At 40.9% G+C, this 15,112-nt stretch overlaps 1 protein-coding gene across 1 annotated transcript; it reads right to left on the bottom strand.

Annotated features, from left to right (window-relative positions):
- Positions 1-229: 229 nt before the first annotated feature.
- On the bottom strand, positions 230-8,716 carry LOC115919861. The gene is made up of 2 exons (XM_030974395.1): positions 8,655-8,716; positions 230-4,707 (listed from the first exon to the last, which is right to left on the bottom strand). Exon 2 carries the CDS (start codon positions 4,052-4,054, stop codon positions 1,607-1,609), a length of 2,448 nt encoding a protein of 815 aa, XP_030830255.1. The 5' UTR covers positions 4,055-4,707; positions 8,655-8,716; the 3' UTR covers positions 230-1,606.
- Between the last annotated feature and the right edge of the window lie 6,396 nt (positions 8,717-15,112).

The raw sequence follows: 15,112 nt of genomic DNA, 5'->3' as shown, positions 1-15,112 counted from the left end.
AACACAGCCTTTAATGACCCAATGCCTGGCTTAGCATTATGGTGGATTTGCGTGGTAACGTATGCTGGCACGCCGTTGACCTCTTCCTAAAGGGCGAGCTCAGTCGAGTGTAGACATTTTGGTTTATGAGTCAATCTTTCCCATTTTTCAGCATAATTCTGTTAAAATATGGCGTTCATTAGATGAGGTTCATTTGAAATAAGCTCTCTTGCTTGTGATGACTTTTTGTGAGGGATGTACAGCCATTGGATGTTGTGTAATCAAATTACTAATAAGCGTGGATGGAAAAGTGATTAAGAAATGATCTACCGTGATCGCTTTTCTGATCACTCACAAACTTGTGCTAATGTGCACGGAGTCAAGAGGTACACAGCCTGAAGACTATAAACATAAATACATGTATATCCATGAACATAATGTGAAAGGAGAGAAATTACTATAAACATGACAAAAAAGGCTAACCATTCTAAATGAGTACATTTAATTTTAAACTGATAGAGATTTCTTTCTTGTCGCTTGGCCAAATTAAAGGATTAATGTCAAATAATGGATGAATTTTTGATATAGAAACATATGGACTAGCTGCTAGCGTGTGCCAGACTATTAAACCTTTTCACCTGCAGAACTATTCATGATCAAAGTTGCTAATTGCTATGACGTGACTATTTTGGTGTTTATGCTGTTATTTGTCATCAAACTGGGCACCAGGGCCAATTTTCCTCTTCTAACAAATATAATTATGAACATGCTGGTACGACCAGATAAAACCCACTAAACTTCTGATCAATTAAAGTGCGCCAAATAACATGTACTGTTTTTGTGATAATTATAATACAATAATATGAATGTATATCGATGTCTGTTCGTATTCTATGGAGTCACGGAATCAGTGCAAACCAATAGCAGAACTATGGAATAGAGGGGAAACGGTTCTCTCGAATTGTAATTGGAACACATATTCCTGCCCTGTATCAATAGAAGCATTCTTGTGTGTAATTGTAGGTGTGAAACTGCTTTTATACATGGGAGTTTGGAGTCTCTTTGCAGAACCACCAAGAGTCCAAATGAAGAAGGAAAAAATACACACACAATCTTGAGTAGATGGGACATGGGAATTGAACAACACAATAGACAGTCTTTTGTGATGGAAGCGTGACATTCAATGTAAACACATTACTCATCAACAATGAGGATTGAAATAAAGTTCAGCTGACCCCTGACCTTGTCAGTCATACAACCTGTATGTTAGTGCAGCCCTTTCTGAAGACACTCCTTATTAACTGTCAATTTTTAACATGAATGCATTTCATAACGCTTGTATAGATTCCCATACGAATCACTTGTACATCATATTCGTGCATGATAACTGATGGACAGGCTGTTGTCATATAAATCATGGAAGTATGATTCATTTCAATGTATTGATTGACATATTTGCCCTGAATATTCCTATCGCATAAAAAGGTATGATGAGTATGTTGGTACACACTGCACAACGGTGGTGTAGTATTTTGTCAAACGTATCGATTTATACGGTAATTGCAATCCAGAATGTGTGAAAGACAGAACGATCATAATTATGCTATACATAAACACACTATACTGATTAGTCAATGAATGGTATATGCAGTTGATTGGTAGAACTTACCTCTAGGCGTGTCTTTTCCAGCTCACGTTTAAATTCCTTTCGTGTCGTCTCCGAGTCGACGAGTTTCTTTCTCAGGAGCTGGTTCTCCTCCTCAGTCCTGGCCCGTTTCTCCTCCACCATCTCCAGCTCCTGGTGGAGCCGAATGGATACATCTTTGGCAATTTTAAGTTCTTGTTTGAGCCCTAGGATCTCCTTATCGACGGTTTTCTCCTCCTCCTCGGAACCGCTCCCTCCCGTTGAGGAGACCCTTTCACTAGACCCTCCCCCTCCACCACCTGTCGTGGTAGTACCACCACCACCACTGCCCAACCCACCCGCCCCTCCCGATTCCCCCACATGCCTCATATGTTGTTTCTGCATTTCATCCATCTGCATCATTAAAATTTGACATTTCTCCTCCCACTCCAGGCGCTCCTGGTCCGCCTGCTCCACCCTCCGATCGGCTTTTCTTAATCTGTACTGCAGGATCCTCCATTCTTTGGTTACCTGATCCAGCTCATGCTTGAGGTCACGGTACTCCTCAAGGTCCCCCTCCCTTACCCTATCAGCAGCCTCCTCTAGCTCCAGCTGGAGATCCTCAATCTCCTCCTTGTAGCAATCAATTTGCTCCCTAAGATCCCCAATCATGGTTTCAGCAGCCGTGACCCTTGCCTGCAGTTCAGACAAGCTTAGCTTCTCCAGATCGGGATCCATTGGTAAACATTGAGTACTTCCACTATCATCCATAGAACGCACACGTTTCTCTAAGGCGCCATATTTTTCCTCCCAAGCGCGTATCTCTTTTCGTAAGCTCTCCACCTCCGCCATTCCAGCGCTCGCAGCTCCATCCCCTGCCACTTTCTTCTCCATGTTTTCCGTAGTGCAACCACTCTCAACCTCAGCTACAACGTCATCTTGCTTTACTCCTCCTTCTGTATTAGATCCTTGTTTCTGAGGTTGTTCAGAGAGGTTGCTTTTATCCGAGGCAATGTGTAGACCCTTACTAGTATACTCCGTGTCTACAGTCCTTATTACATCCTCCATAGGAGCACAGCTTCGCGTGCCGCTGACATCCTCATCATAATAATTATCCGAGTTCACGTGAATATTAGCCAAGCGTTGTGTGTGCAACGTAGAGAGCGCCAATGCATCGCCTGTTTGCTGGCTGTGTGTCTCACTGGCAGGCGAAGCAGTAATAGCGGTTTCCACATTAGCATTTTCACCGTCGATGACTCGCTCCCCCTTCGGATTACATACCCGCGATTCTTCGCCGGTCGATTCGGGTCTCAGAGTCAATAATACCCCCGTCAGTCTGTCAGGCTCCGTTTCTTTATCGTGAACACGATCCGGTATACTGGTCGACTGATTGTCAGGTAAACTATTCCTCTTACCATCGTCTATTGACGGACTAACAAAGCCTAAATGTAAGCGAATGTTTTCCATACTCCGACTTCTTTCCACATTTTGTTCAAGCCCACTGCCATAACCCCCGTCCCCATTCTCACTCTTTCTAATTTCACTTAATATTGATTCAAGGGATTTATTAAGGTGTTTCGAATCGGTAGGTCGTGGGTCCAAGCCTATCCTCGAGCCCCTTTCACTACTTTCCTTTGACCCAATCGACCCGTTCACAGGCACCTCGTCTCCGCCATTCTCGATCCTCTGATCGCCCTCTTCCTCGTCGTCGAAATACGTTACGTCATAGTCATCGATCTCCCCCAGCGCCCCTAATGAGGATAGATCCGTGTAAGTCGCATAAATGGAGGCGTCGAACGCTCGTGGTTGCAAGGTGGCCGTAAACTCCGCTTCCCGTGCTCGTAATATCAGATCATCGCCTTCATATCCGTCCAGCGCCCCTCCCCCATTCGTCTCTGGTTCGAACACAGCTGGCATGAAATCAGGAATATCCAAAGCCATGGGGGCGTTTTGAGTTCGTGGACGGGGCGTCGATGTAAATAAATCCATAGCATGTGTACTTGACGAGGTCATTGTGAAGGTCGTCGAGGTGTCTTTAGATCTTACTTTCCTTTCCTCAACCACCGAGGCCGAACGAACAATTCCTTCATAATTTGATCCACTTGTCCGTTGATGTGTAGTCCCTGCATTGTTATTATCATTTACTCGGTAACTAGACAAGATAGTTGGCTCAGCTTCTGTCTCACACTCTGACAGCGGGTTCATGTCCCCATTTTTACCCCGTGTTGAACCAGGGTAGCCCCGTTGCTTGTGCGCGTCTCCTTGGTGTTCACCGACGCTCGGCACACTCATCGTAGTCCGAGGCGTTATACTTGACGTCAGCTCGACACTACTTTCAAACACGGCGGCAATCTCGCCCATGTGTTCCCACCCTGCGATCGCCTTCCGACCTCCGCCGCCGCGTACACTCGCAATCCCCGTCGAGTGCTTTGACGTGTCTTGAGCATTCATAGCTCGCGACGGTTTTGACAAACACCAACAAAAGAGAGCAACAGCAGGCGCATTCCATTCAACGGAATCTTGTTCAATTCAAACACTGATTTTACGTTCTTTGTCCCTCGTAAATCCTTTATTATCTGCCAAAGCGTCCAGTCGCTGTCAGCTTTACTTCTATTTATTCCTCCCCGCTTTCTACATACTCCAATGCACAGACTCATAACACGGAAGAGAGCATGCACTTTGAAACTTCAGTCTGCAGGTTGCTGCCGAATCAAAATGCCGGTAAAATGTCAACAAAAGTCCGACCTCCTTCTAACTTGTAGTGTCTCAAGTCAAGCACTGCTATAAACAAAATCTCTCTGATTGTAGCAAGTAAGCAAGCTAGTCGCTGTGTAAGCGTTGCCAATAATCTTTGCCTCTAAATACGCTCATAATTCAGTAAGTGTTCCTTGCTCTCTCGGTGTCGACATCTTGATTAGGATTCATTCCCCATCCACCAATCCAATCGAAGGCAGGTAAATATTAAATCATAGCGAAAATATTTGTTTCTATTGCCCCGGGCAAGTGGCAGTCTGGCTGGCTTACTGGCTTGCAGAGCGCGGGATATAGTGTTTTCTCGTCAGCCGACAGTCAGAAGTCACGTCACCAAACCGGAGAGATATCCCCTGCATCAAAAGACAGAGAGTAAAATAAAAAGATAGAGAGAGAGAAAAGTACATATTCTCATGTTACGGTAGGCTTACACATCCAACAAACATGTGTCTTTTCTAGAGGCGACCAGTACATTGAGAGAAGGAAACTAGCCCATGATTCGATCGATGAGACCGAGGCGAAAGAGAGACGATGAGATACCGATTTAACCAATAAGAAAATAATAAAAATACTAAGCATGAATTTCGACGTAAATTATTCGCAGACAGACTCGGGGTGATCTCAGGCCCTGATATGAAGTGAGTGAGAATTGAAAATGAAGAATCAAGCGAGCCTTGCTGGCATGCAGGCTGGCAGAGAAGAAGGAGAAGAACATAAAAGAAGATTGGAGGGGGGAAATTAGAGTGGGGTATTTTTAGTTCCACTTTGTTTAGGGGACCCCTTTTGGGCGGTCGCATTTTATGACACAACTGAACAGGATGTGCGAGCTGAAACTGAGCGGAGGGACAAGGCACAGTGCCAGAAAGTGGCTAGAGTTAGCAAGAAGAAGCCCACTCAAATTATAAAAATAAAATGCAGATCAAAATCTGGGTTTAGAGCCCTTTTTTATGTTCGGATATTAAACTCAAAGACTACTAGGAATTTGGAACTCTGATAACATTGTTTGATAAACCTTATGATATGGATTGAAAGGGTGATAAAGTCTTATTGAATACTTCCAAGCATCTTTATGGGGTTAATAAAGAGTTTGCAAACCACATGAAAGGCTAGGAAAGTTACGTTATAAATATCCATCGGTATCTGGGGAAGTCCCCTAATGAAAAAAACAAAAACACAATCTGAACCCGATTCCAGGACCCAGGTATGAAACATCTCTACTTGACAATAATGATAAGCTTCGATAATTATGGGATATGAAATAAAGAATTTGAAAATGCAGCATATTCTACCGTGAAACCGTTTTTAGTGACGTGTACATTAATTGACAAAGATAATTAAGGTCGCTAAATAATACATTTACCTTCAAGTCAATTTTTTGTACTAAAAGGCTACACGAAAAATGAAATGAAAAAATATTACATCACAGCAGTGATGCCGAAATGATTTTAAGTGTAGGTTTATCTAATAACACGAAAGATATATAATATAATCGCTACTCCCTAGTCAATAGTTATTATTTGAAAAGAATTATTGATTAAGTCATAAGAGAAGAACCTAAAACCCGTTCATCCACACCAGCCAAACACCACTTCCCCTCCCCCTTCCCCCTCTCCCCCTCCCCTTTGCCACTCTCCTCTCCCGTCCCCCTCTACCATCCTCCTCCTCTTTGCCCCTCTCCCCTCCCCTCCCTCTTGTCCCTCTCCCCTCCCCTCCCTCTTGCCCCTCTCCCTCTTTGCTCCTCTCCCCTCCCCTCCCTCTTGTCCCTCTCCCCTCCCCTCCCTCTTGCCCCTCTCCCTCTTTGCTCCTCTCCCCTCCTCTCCCTCTTGTCCCTCTCCCCTCCTTCTTGCCCTTCCATTTGACACTCTCCTCTCCCTTCCCCCTCTACCACCTCCCCTTACCCTCTTTATCCCTCCTCTCCTCCCCTCTCTTACCCCTCTCCCTCTCCCCCTCCCCATTGCCACTCTCCTCTCCCGTCCCCCTCTACCACCCTCCCCTCCCAGCCCCTTCCCCCTGTTCTCCCATTACACCCTTCTGTCTATAGATCCTCTGAATGAATCTATATCCAGTTATTCAATATCGACACCTGTTGAATGTGTCATGATTCTCTCAATGTCCGTACCACTTTAGCATTGCTTCTGTTAAGTTTGAACACACATGGGACGAGGAGTGAAGTATATCTTTACAAAAACCGTGAAATTTACAGAGACATTTTGAGTTCTGGTGAAGATCATAACTTGTGAGCTTTCTCGTGCTTTAAAGCCCGTCTGTACTAGTTTGGCCAGGAGGGATTAGACCACACAGCGTGGTCACTAACTGGTGGCTCTCTCATCAACTCAGCTCTAAATTAACATCAGAAAAAGAGGATCATGGGGGACCTACGGGTATCGCTTAGGCATTGTTTTCTATATAGAGGGCGCAAGTAGCTATAAGTAGTACAATGGATCTTAAACGTCAGTTTGGATCCTGAACAGGATTGCTCTTAAATTGCAATCGAATCTAAACTATGAGGAGAAATAGCTGAAAAATATGGACCAAACTTTCATGCCACAATCATATGAACCATTTCTGTGTGCAGAATATCTGTCTTTTAACAAGATTCAGTCAATTTAATGTCATCCAGATAGTCCCAAAGCGTACATTATACAATGATTTATACTCTGTAGTACATAATAAACCTTTTGACGCCCTTTACATTATAATCGCATGACCAGCACTCAAATTTACCTTTACATTTAGGCATAAAATATTATTAAATCTGGAGCCTTCCATCTTGCCCCCATCTCAAAACAAAATAATACTGAAAATAGTTCAAAAGAGTAAATGTTCAAATCGTTGCAGACACTCTGCCAATATTGACAATCCATTTTCCCATTATATCATACTACAGCCGCGCATCGCTGTCCCAGGTCTTAATAGAATAGTTGCTTCATGTTCACACAGCCCGTTCAAGAGGGTTGACATTTGCTGTCTAACACATGACGGGAGTAAATTAGAAAATTATGTTATAATGGGAGGGGATTTTCTTCTTTTTTTGCTGACTAGGTTGAGATTGACATTACAGTTATTTTCGGCAGCGTCATGTGTTTGCACGAGTGGGCAGCTCTACCTTGGACGGGGTTCAACATTTATATCTTAACAACCTTAATGTAATCCGAAAGAGATGTGGCGAATTCTGCTTACTTCATGCGATCATGTAATGCAATTCCTCATTATGAGTGTAATTATTAAGAAATAAAGCAGGTAAACTCACAAACTGTATGAACAAAATGTTACTTTTATGTGTAGATATACCCTTTTGGTTAAATACTTGGTAAGGAAGTGTATGGATTAGATTTAATACCGTACAACTTCATCAATATCGAGAGGATCTAATCGAAAACAAATATCCTTAATAGCAGGCACAAATTTATATTTTTAAAGGTAATTTAAAACGTATTTTTAACTGAACGAGAGACAGAGAGAGGGAAAGAGGATGAAGTAGGAGGATTACGAACAAATTTATAAAGAAATGGAAAGAGGGTTAACAAAATACCGCAAAGGGATGATAACGGAATAGAATAAAGATGGAACAAGAGTTTGACATTAAGAAATGCTTTACAGCCTATGACGTCATCAACTCAATCTTTGTCAGCAAAAGACAACGGATATATCGGTAATGAATATGACATTCAATTTGACAGACTTCATTTTCTCCATTTCATTATGGACCCAGACTCTTTTCTGATCTGTATCTGCAATGTAATTTTGTTAGGTACATGGGCGACGCATCTGGGCAGGGAGGGGTGGTGCAAATCAATTTCAAAATTTTCAATTGGCTTCTGGGCGGGGAGGGGGTGGTGTAATCCATTTCGAAATTGTCCATCAACAAAGTTTGATTTTTGTTTTGTTTCGAACCTTGTCGGCAATTTACAGTTTTTTTTAGGGGCATTTTATACGAAGATATAATCCGATACCCCTCCCCCTCATTTTGAATGGTCCGATGACGCCCTTAACTGAAGAAGGATGCTTAAAACCTCATTAATGTGATCAGTCATTTACAAATTAGAAAGAGGATCCCAGATCCAGAAAGATTCTGAAAGGAAAATCATGTCTCCAAGAAAAAGGGGTTATACATCTTAAATTTTTTAAAAGTTATATTTCGTTTAAAAATGTCAAAATTCATTGTCTTTATAAGCTCAATATATAATCGTCTCTTTCGTTGATGACACATATCGAAAATAAAGAAGGAAAAACGGACATTACTCAGACAGTTCAGACTGATCAACATCAAAATAAAAATCCTTGTTCCAGCAACACTTACCGTTATAAAGGGGATTACGTCATCAAATCAACCACAGAGCGAGGATATGTCGATCTAAAAAGAGAATACAAAAATAAATTAAATTCTAGTTTTAATAATAAAATGCAACATATCATTTATGGTTTAACCATTAGTAATGTGAAACATACATCTGCTAATTTTGTTATTATCTTATTCTTTTTTGGTTGTTCAAACAACATAGTACAAGAAATATAATACACTGTACAAGATACGGGTCATGCCTGTACTTATTATGAGCGCATTATACGAGGGCGTGCTTAATATGCTCAAAATGGTGAAAAACAACTTAAAGAGAAGGTTGAGTTCTGGGAAGAGGTGAAAAATAATTTGTGAGCATTACTCATTCTTATTATGCAAGTGTGGAAGAACATCAGTTAAGACATGTTTCCTGAAAAGCATGGCTCTTCAAATGCCTTCATATTCTAAATCTGCATGTAACATCGTAAAAATCGGGGCCGGCTTTTTACGCCACGTGTTCGTGTAGTCCCATATACATCTTTCTGTGCAAGTGTTTGTAACTTTACCAAGACTTGGCCAAATTTCTTATCATTTTGATGATTCCAGAACCTTGTAATACACACAAATTCTTATATGCTAGATGATCAACCTTTTCTGGTCGGTTCCACACCGTTTCTTTCACAATGCAATCGCATGACCAGAACTCAACTTCATCTTTAATGACTAACAAAATCTAAATCAGGACATAAATGTAATCATACGTGTAATTTTAAGTCATTATATCTTCTCCACCCGAATTCATATTTAAAGTTTTCAAGGAATTCCAAGAGTAGGAAATGGTCACTTGATTGATGACGTATTGGTCTATGCCTGACCTATGATCAAGTGATCTTACCGTCATTGACCACTTTCCCTGCGGTTTTCTTTTCCTTCTTCCTCTTCTTTTTAAAATTTGATATTTCTTCAATCATCAGATGATCAGATCTTAGATAAATCCCATCTCGTGATAGTCTAATTCGCCTTTCCACAGATTTATGAATTATTTTGACGTCGTGTGCGCACATGACACCGTCTCTCTAGGATAAATATAGTATTTTTAAAATGACTGCCAATAACATGTTCGGTCATTAGATGAGATTATGAAACATGAAAATAATCCATCATGAGTAGAGACTATCACTATAGTTGAAAGTTTTGACAGTATTTCGTAACACCCAGGGAAGTAAATGAAAAAGAGGGTGGAGCAAAGTTATCATGCTACATGTATGAATAATTTTAGCCTTAGAACGGTCAAGGTCAATTAAATAGGGTAAGCGAGTAACAAGTTAACAGCACGATCGCACAGAATTTCGGAAATCAGCTCAAGGGCAATTTCAGTACCGAATTGTGTAGTCCCACAGAAATCATGTTCGGATTACGTAATACGTCATTGTAATATCGCACATTTGAAAAGGTGCAGGACAATGTTATTGAAATTGCCTTAAATTTAAACTCCAGTTCTGTTAAAAGTAAAAAAATGATTCTCACAGAATCAAACGAAACTTACACTGAATGTTCAAGATTACAAATAAATGACATGTGCCAAACAATTTTGGAAGAAAATGTATACTGGCTGAGTAATGAGCATAGAAAGACAAGGAAATCAAGGTAGTACTAGCCCCGACACCATGTGTGTTGTCCCATATATAGCTTTCTGTGTACAGTGCTTGTTACTTTACCAAGACTCGGTCAAATTTATTATGATTTTGATGACTCCAGAACCATGCAGTGCACACCAATACTTACATGTTACATGATCAACTGTTTCTGATCCTTTCCACACCTTTTCTTTCACAATGCAATCGCATTACCAGTACTAAAGTTTATCTTTAATCACAGGGAAAATGTAAATAATTATAGGTGGGGGTATAGAAATGACTTGCCGCACTTCTACCCCACCCCTATCGCACCACCTCCTACAGCGCCCCCCCCCCCCAACCCCCTTTCTCCGTAGCTCATCCTTGCATTCTATAAATTTATTTCACACAAAATGTGCTGCACACCAAAGTAAATAGCCATGTACACAAATATGAGATTGCACCTCACGGGGCCTCAACATTTTGTTCAAGATCATATATTTGGAATATGAGGGCATGACATGCACTATCATTATTATGTGACATTCCTAATATAATGCATTTAACAAGAAAGAATGAGAAATCCACAGATTGTATTGTTCACTTTTTACAGAAACTCCATCTTCTAGTCAAAGAATCATTAGCGCATATGGAAAGAATACTGAAGACAATAGCACAATACGTGATCGCATTCAAGGGCCGCCAGAGTCTTCCGATCAAACAAATTACATGGACATGTACAAATGATTGTCATTTAAAAAGTTCGTTGATCAACTCTTTCATTTGTCTTACCTTCCATCAACGGAAACAGTAGATGACTAACGGTGTTCAGTCATTTCACAAGAAAGGTCATTTCCTCATAGTTATATCAAAGACATCATGATTGTTATAAATGTTCAAATACCCAAGTCGTCCCCCCCCCCCCCCCCACCCCAGAGAAAAGGCTCTCACTCCTCTAAATGTATGTTGGTATGTCTCTTGTCTGAATGAAACCTCTCTACCGCCCTCTCTTACCTCTTTTCTATTTTTGTCTTTCTTTTCTCCTTCCCACACCCCTCCCCCTCTTCTCCCCCTCTTCTCCCCCTCTTCTCCCCCAACCCCTACCCCCCCCCCTCTCTCTCTCTCTCTCTCTCTCTATCTCTTATTTATTTCTCTCTTTCTCTCTACCCCCCCCCCCCTCCCCTCTCCTCTCCCCCCCCCCCCCCCCCCCCCTCTCCTCTCTCCCCTCTCCCTCGTTTACCTCACCACTGTTAATTAAAGGTGTATAAGGCTTTCCAAAATAGATGTTTCAAATTCACATGAAGAAAATAGAGGAGATATGGGAATGAGATATTCAAAACAATTTATATCTAATATCTAAATACTGCTATTTCCCCGTTGATTTCAAGGATATAGCATGTCGCATATACATGCGCACGTGAGTAAATGTGAAGAAATCCCCTCATCAAATGTTCGTCAACTTCGTCACCTTCCTAAATATGATCTAGACTTTTATTAAAATATCTTCTTTACCTGTTCATTGACAGCTTTATTCCAATTGTATGATTATTATTTCCTGGGTATGATTATAATCCAAATTGCATGAGTAGGGTGTTCACATTCCAGTCAAAGCTCCGAGACCTCCACGATCATGAACTTGTCCTTAAAATCCAAATCAAACCAACCAATCAATCACAACATAGTCCTGAGCATGTGCTTAGAGGGAATCACCGAAGACGTCTGATATAGCCAATACTCCAAATGAAAAATCCTGAAACCAACCAAGGATAATCTCTGACACTCAAAGTTTCACCGCTTAAAATATTCCCTTCAAACTCTCCCAAAACTGACTTATCGAGTGATATTCACGCTGGGAATGGGGTAAAAGAAAACCCACTTTGACAGTTTTGATCGCTCCGATGAGTTTAATAGACGAAGGAAGTTCAGCTCTCCAATGTCTGGGGTGAGTAATACGATTCAAGTTTGGATTTGGCATTAATCAAGTTGGACAGGGTCCCCAGTCCCTATGGTGCAGGGGAGGGGCATGAGGGAGTGGGGAGGGGGGAAGAAGGGGGCGAGATGTATATAAATAAATATATATACATGTTGAATAAAACAAACAGTAGCTTACTCTTGGTACACGACACAACATTACTTTTCTGATCGGATTACTAGATACAGTTTGGGGTAAGTTGATCCTGCGTTTCTGTCTTGCGCAATGATAAACACTCTTTAAATACATGGGAGAGAGAGAGACACACACACGCGCGCACACACACACACAACACACGCACGCACGCACACTCACACACACACACACACACACACACACAGACAGGGATAGACAGAGAGACAGACAAATAGACAGAGAGGACAAACAATCAAATTATGACCTGTATTAAACCTGTGTTGTGCCAAGAATAAGTCTCCATTCTTTTGTTCACTTATTATTTACTTATCATTTACTCATATTTTGGCACAAAAATGTCTATTTAGATCCCATACCATGACATAAATGTTATAACAAATGCCAAGAACGAATATGTTTCTCAACCATAGCAGGGTTGAAAGAAACAACTACAGATAAAATGAGCTCTTAAATACTATAACGTTAGGGGCAATTAACTAACCAGGTATCAGAAAGAACTCACCTGGGGGGGGGGGGGCGTTTCATGAAACAATTAGTCGATGTTTTTCACCGACTAATATCATGTTCACCAACAATTTAGTTAGCGCTGACTAAATTTGACCAATCACAGGCCTGGAAAATATTCGGTGACAAAAACATTGTCGTTGAACATGATATTAGTCGGTGAAAAACACCGACTAATTGTTTCATGAAACGCCCCCCTGATAGTAGATGATTTCGATTATTGTTATCCTCTGATTCCCGTCAAATTGACAACTCATTAAAAAGCGATGACCCCCCCCCCCCTCCCCCACGCCCTTCATCACTACCCTTGTACGCTAGCCATATTAGTTTCGTACAATATTGACTTTTTAGAATATTAAAAAAAAGGTTAATCCGAATCCCCCAATGTCCTTCAACTATCAATTAATGATCTCTTCTCAATGAGCTTGAAGAAATTACATCAGGGGATTTTCACATTTACCAAAGAGCAGCCTATAATCCATGCATATTAAATCGAAGCATGTTAAATTTTCCTCAGAAAGCGAGATGACACGACATCGGAAATATAAAATCCCCCTTTTCGGAAAACCTCACGATGTGGGGCAAGTAAAGGGAGATGTTTTAAGCACAACAAACATGACCCAAGGGAAACTTCAACTTCAATGTTCATCCACTATGAGTCATTGAAATAAGAAAAAGCACCGACTGATATAGTCCAAAATATTACATCATCAAAGAAAGTCAATAAATAATTATAACAATTGAGTGGGGGAAACACGGGAAAGTGACGGGATAACCTTGTGTAAGAACAGTTACAATTATGATGATGACAAATATACTGTACAATATTAGAACTCAAAACAGAGACACCGCCTCCTGAGAAACAACAATAATTACAAACAGCAAACACAAAAATCAGAAATGATGATAAAAACATAATGATTTGAACAAGTTTGTGGTTCTGATGGTAAGGGGTCTGTTCTAAAAGAGTGCATTATGGTATGAAATGGAACGGTGGTTGGGCATGGGGGGGGGGGGGGGGTAGAGGGCAGGAAATGCTCCCACAAAGACTATTATTATATCAGTTGTAATCATGTTTGGCGACTCGAGCTTCCTCTGTTCTTCAAACAATCATATGATATCATAACCGGTCAACATCATGATTTCCAACAATCCAAATAAAAATTAGTTTCTGGCATAAACATCAAGCTATTAATCATGATGAGGGATGAAGACAATTCATAGGATTTCCTTGAAATGTTGCCAATTACATTTGGCATATGATTTTCCATTCAGGCTTGGGGTGTGGTTAATATGAATTATACAGAATGAACACAATATGCATAAAGGGTCACTTCGAAAATGTTTGCACATGTAATAGGTCTACTCCGGTTTGTGTGATACATAATTTGCAACCTAATTTATTAATAAAACATAAGCGTATTAAATAAATATGCCATTCCATCAGGCATTCACATTGGGCAATAGATCATGATTTCTTGCCATATTTAACATAAATAACAATAGCGATACCGTTAATCAAGGATAACAAATACAACACATAATAATATAAGGGAAAATGGGGATAGTCTGAAAGAAATATGCTACAAATCTATGAATAAAGGCTAGATGAATAATGAAAATAAATGCAAATAGATTAATAAAAATGTTCATTGACATTTGTCATTGCAATGAACGTAAACGATGAGTAAACTTGGGGAAGAGGGGGGGGGGGGATCTTGTTACCCCCTGAAACCCAGGGAGTAACGCCCGTTTAGAAATTGGGTGACGAAATATGAAAGGGGCATCACGTAATCCCCCATGGGGTCACATCTGTTCCCCATGGGATTGAGTACTAGCGGCTGGCGAACAGATGGATTTCCCGAGTTTGACATGTTTATTCATTTGGGGGATACCAGTTGGCAAGATTGTAATGATGAAGGGGGTAATTGTTGTACCTATCAATCTTAACATGATAACGTAAGGGGAGGGGGTAGTGGTAATAATGTCATTCCCTCCCCTATGATGATCATCAAAGAAATAGGAAAATATGTTGTGGTAAAACGGAAAAATGTTGTATATGAAAATGGAGATAAGAGAGAGAGAGAGAACAAAAAGAGGTGGAGAGACGGGGAGATAGAAAGAGACAGATACATAGAGAGATATTTAGAGGGAGAGAGAGAGAGACAGACAGACAGAGAGATGGGGAGGGGTGGAGTGAGAGTAATATCTGAAAATTATGACGGAAGGGG

This window comes from Strongylocentrotus purpuratus, unplaced genomic scaffold (genome assembly GCF_000002235.5).
Source record: "Strongylocentrotus purpuratus isolate Spur 01 unplaced genomic scaffold, Spur_5.0 spur5_scaffold_7, whole genome shotgun sequence".
In the NCBI taxonomy this organism is placed as follows: Eukaryota; Metazoa; Echinodermata; class Echinoidea; order Camarodonta; family Strongylocentrotidae; genus Strongylocentrotus; species Strongylocentrotus purpuratus.
This window is presented reverse-complemented; position numbering and strand designations above follow the sequence as displayed.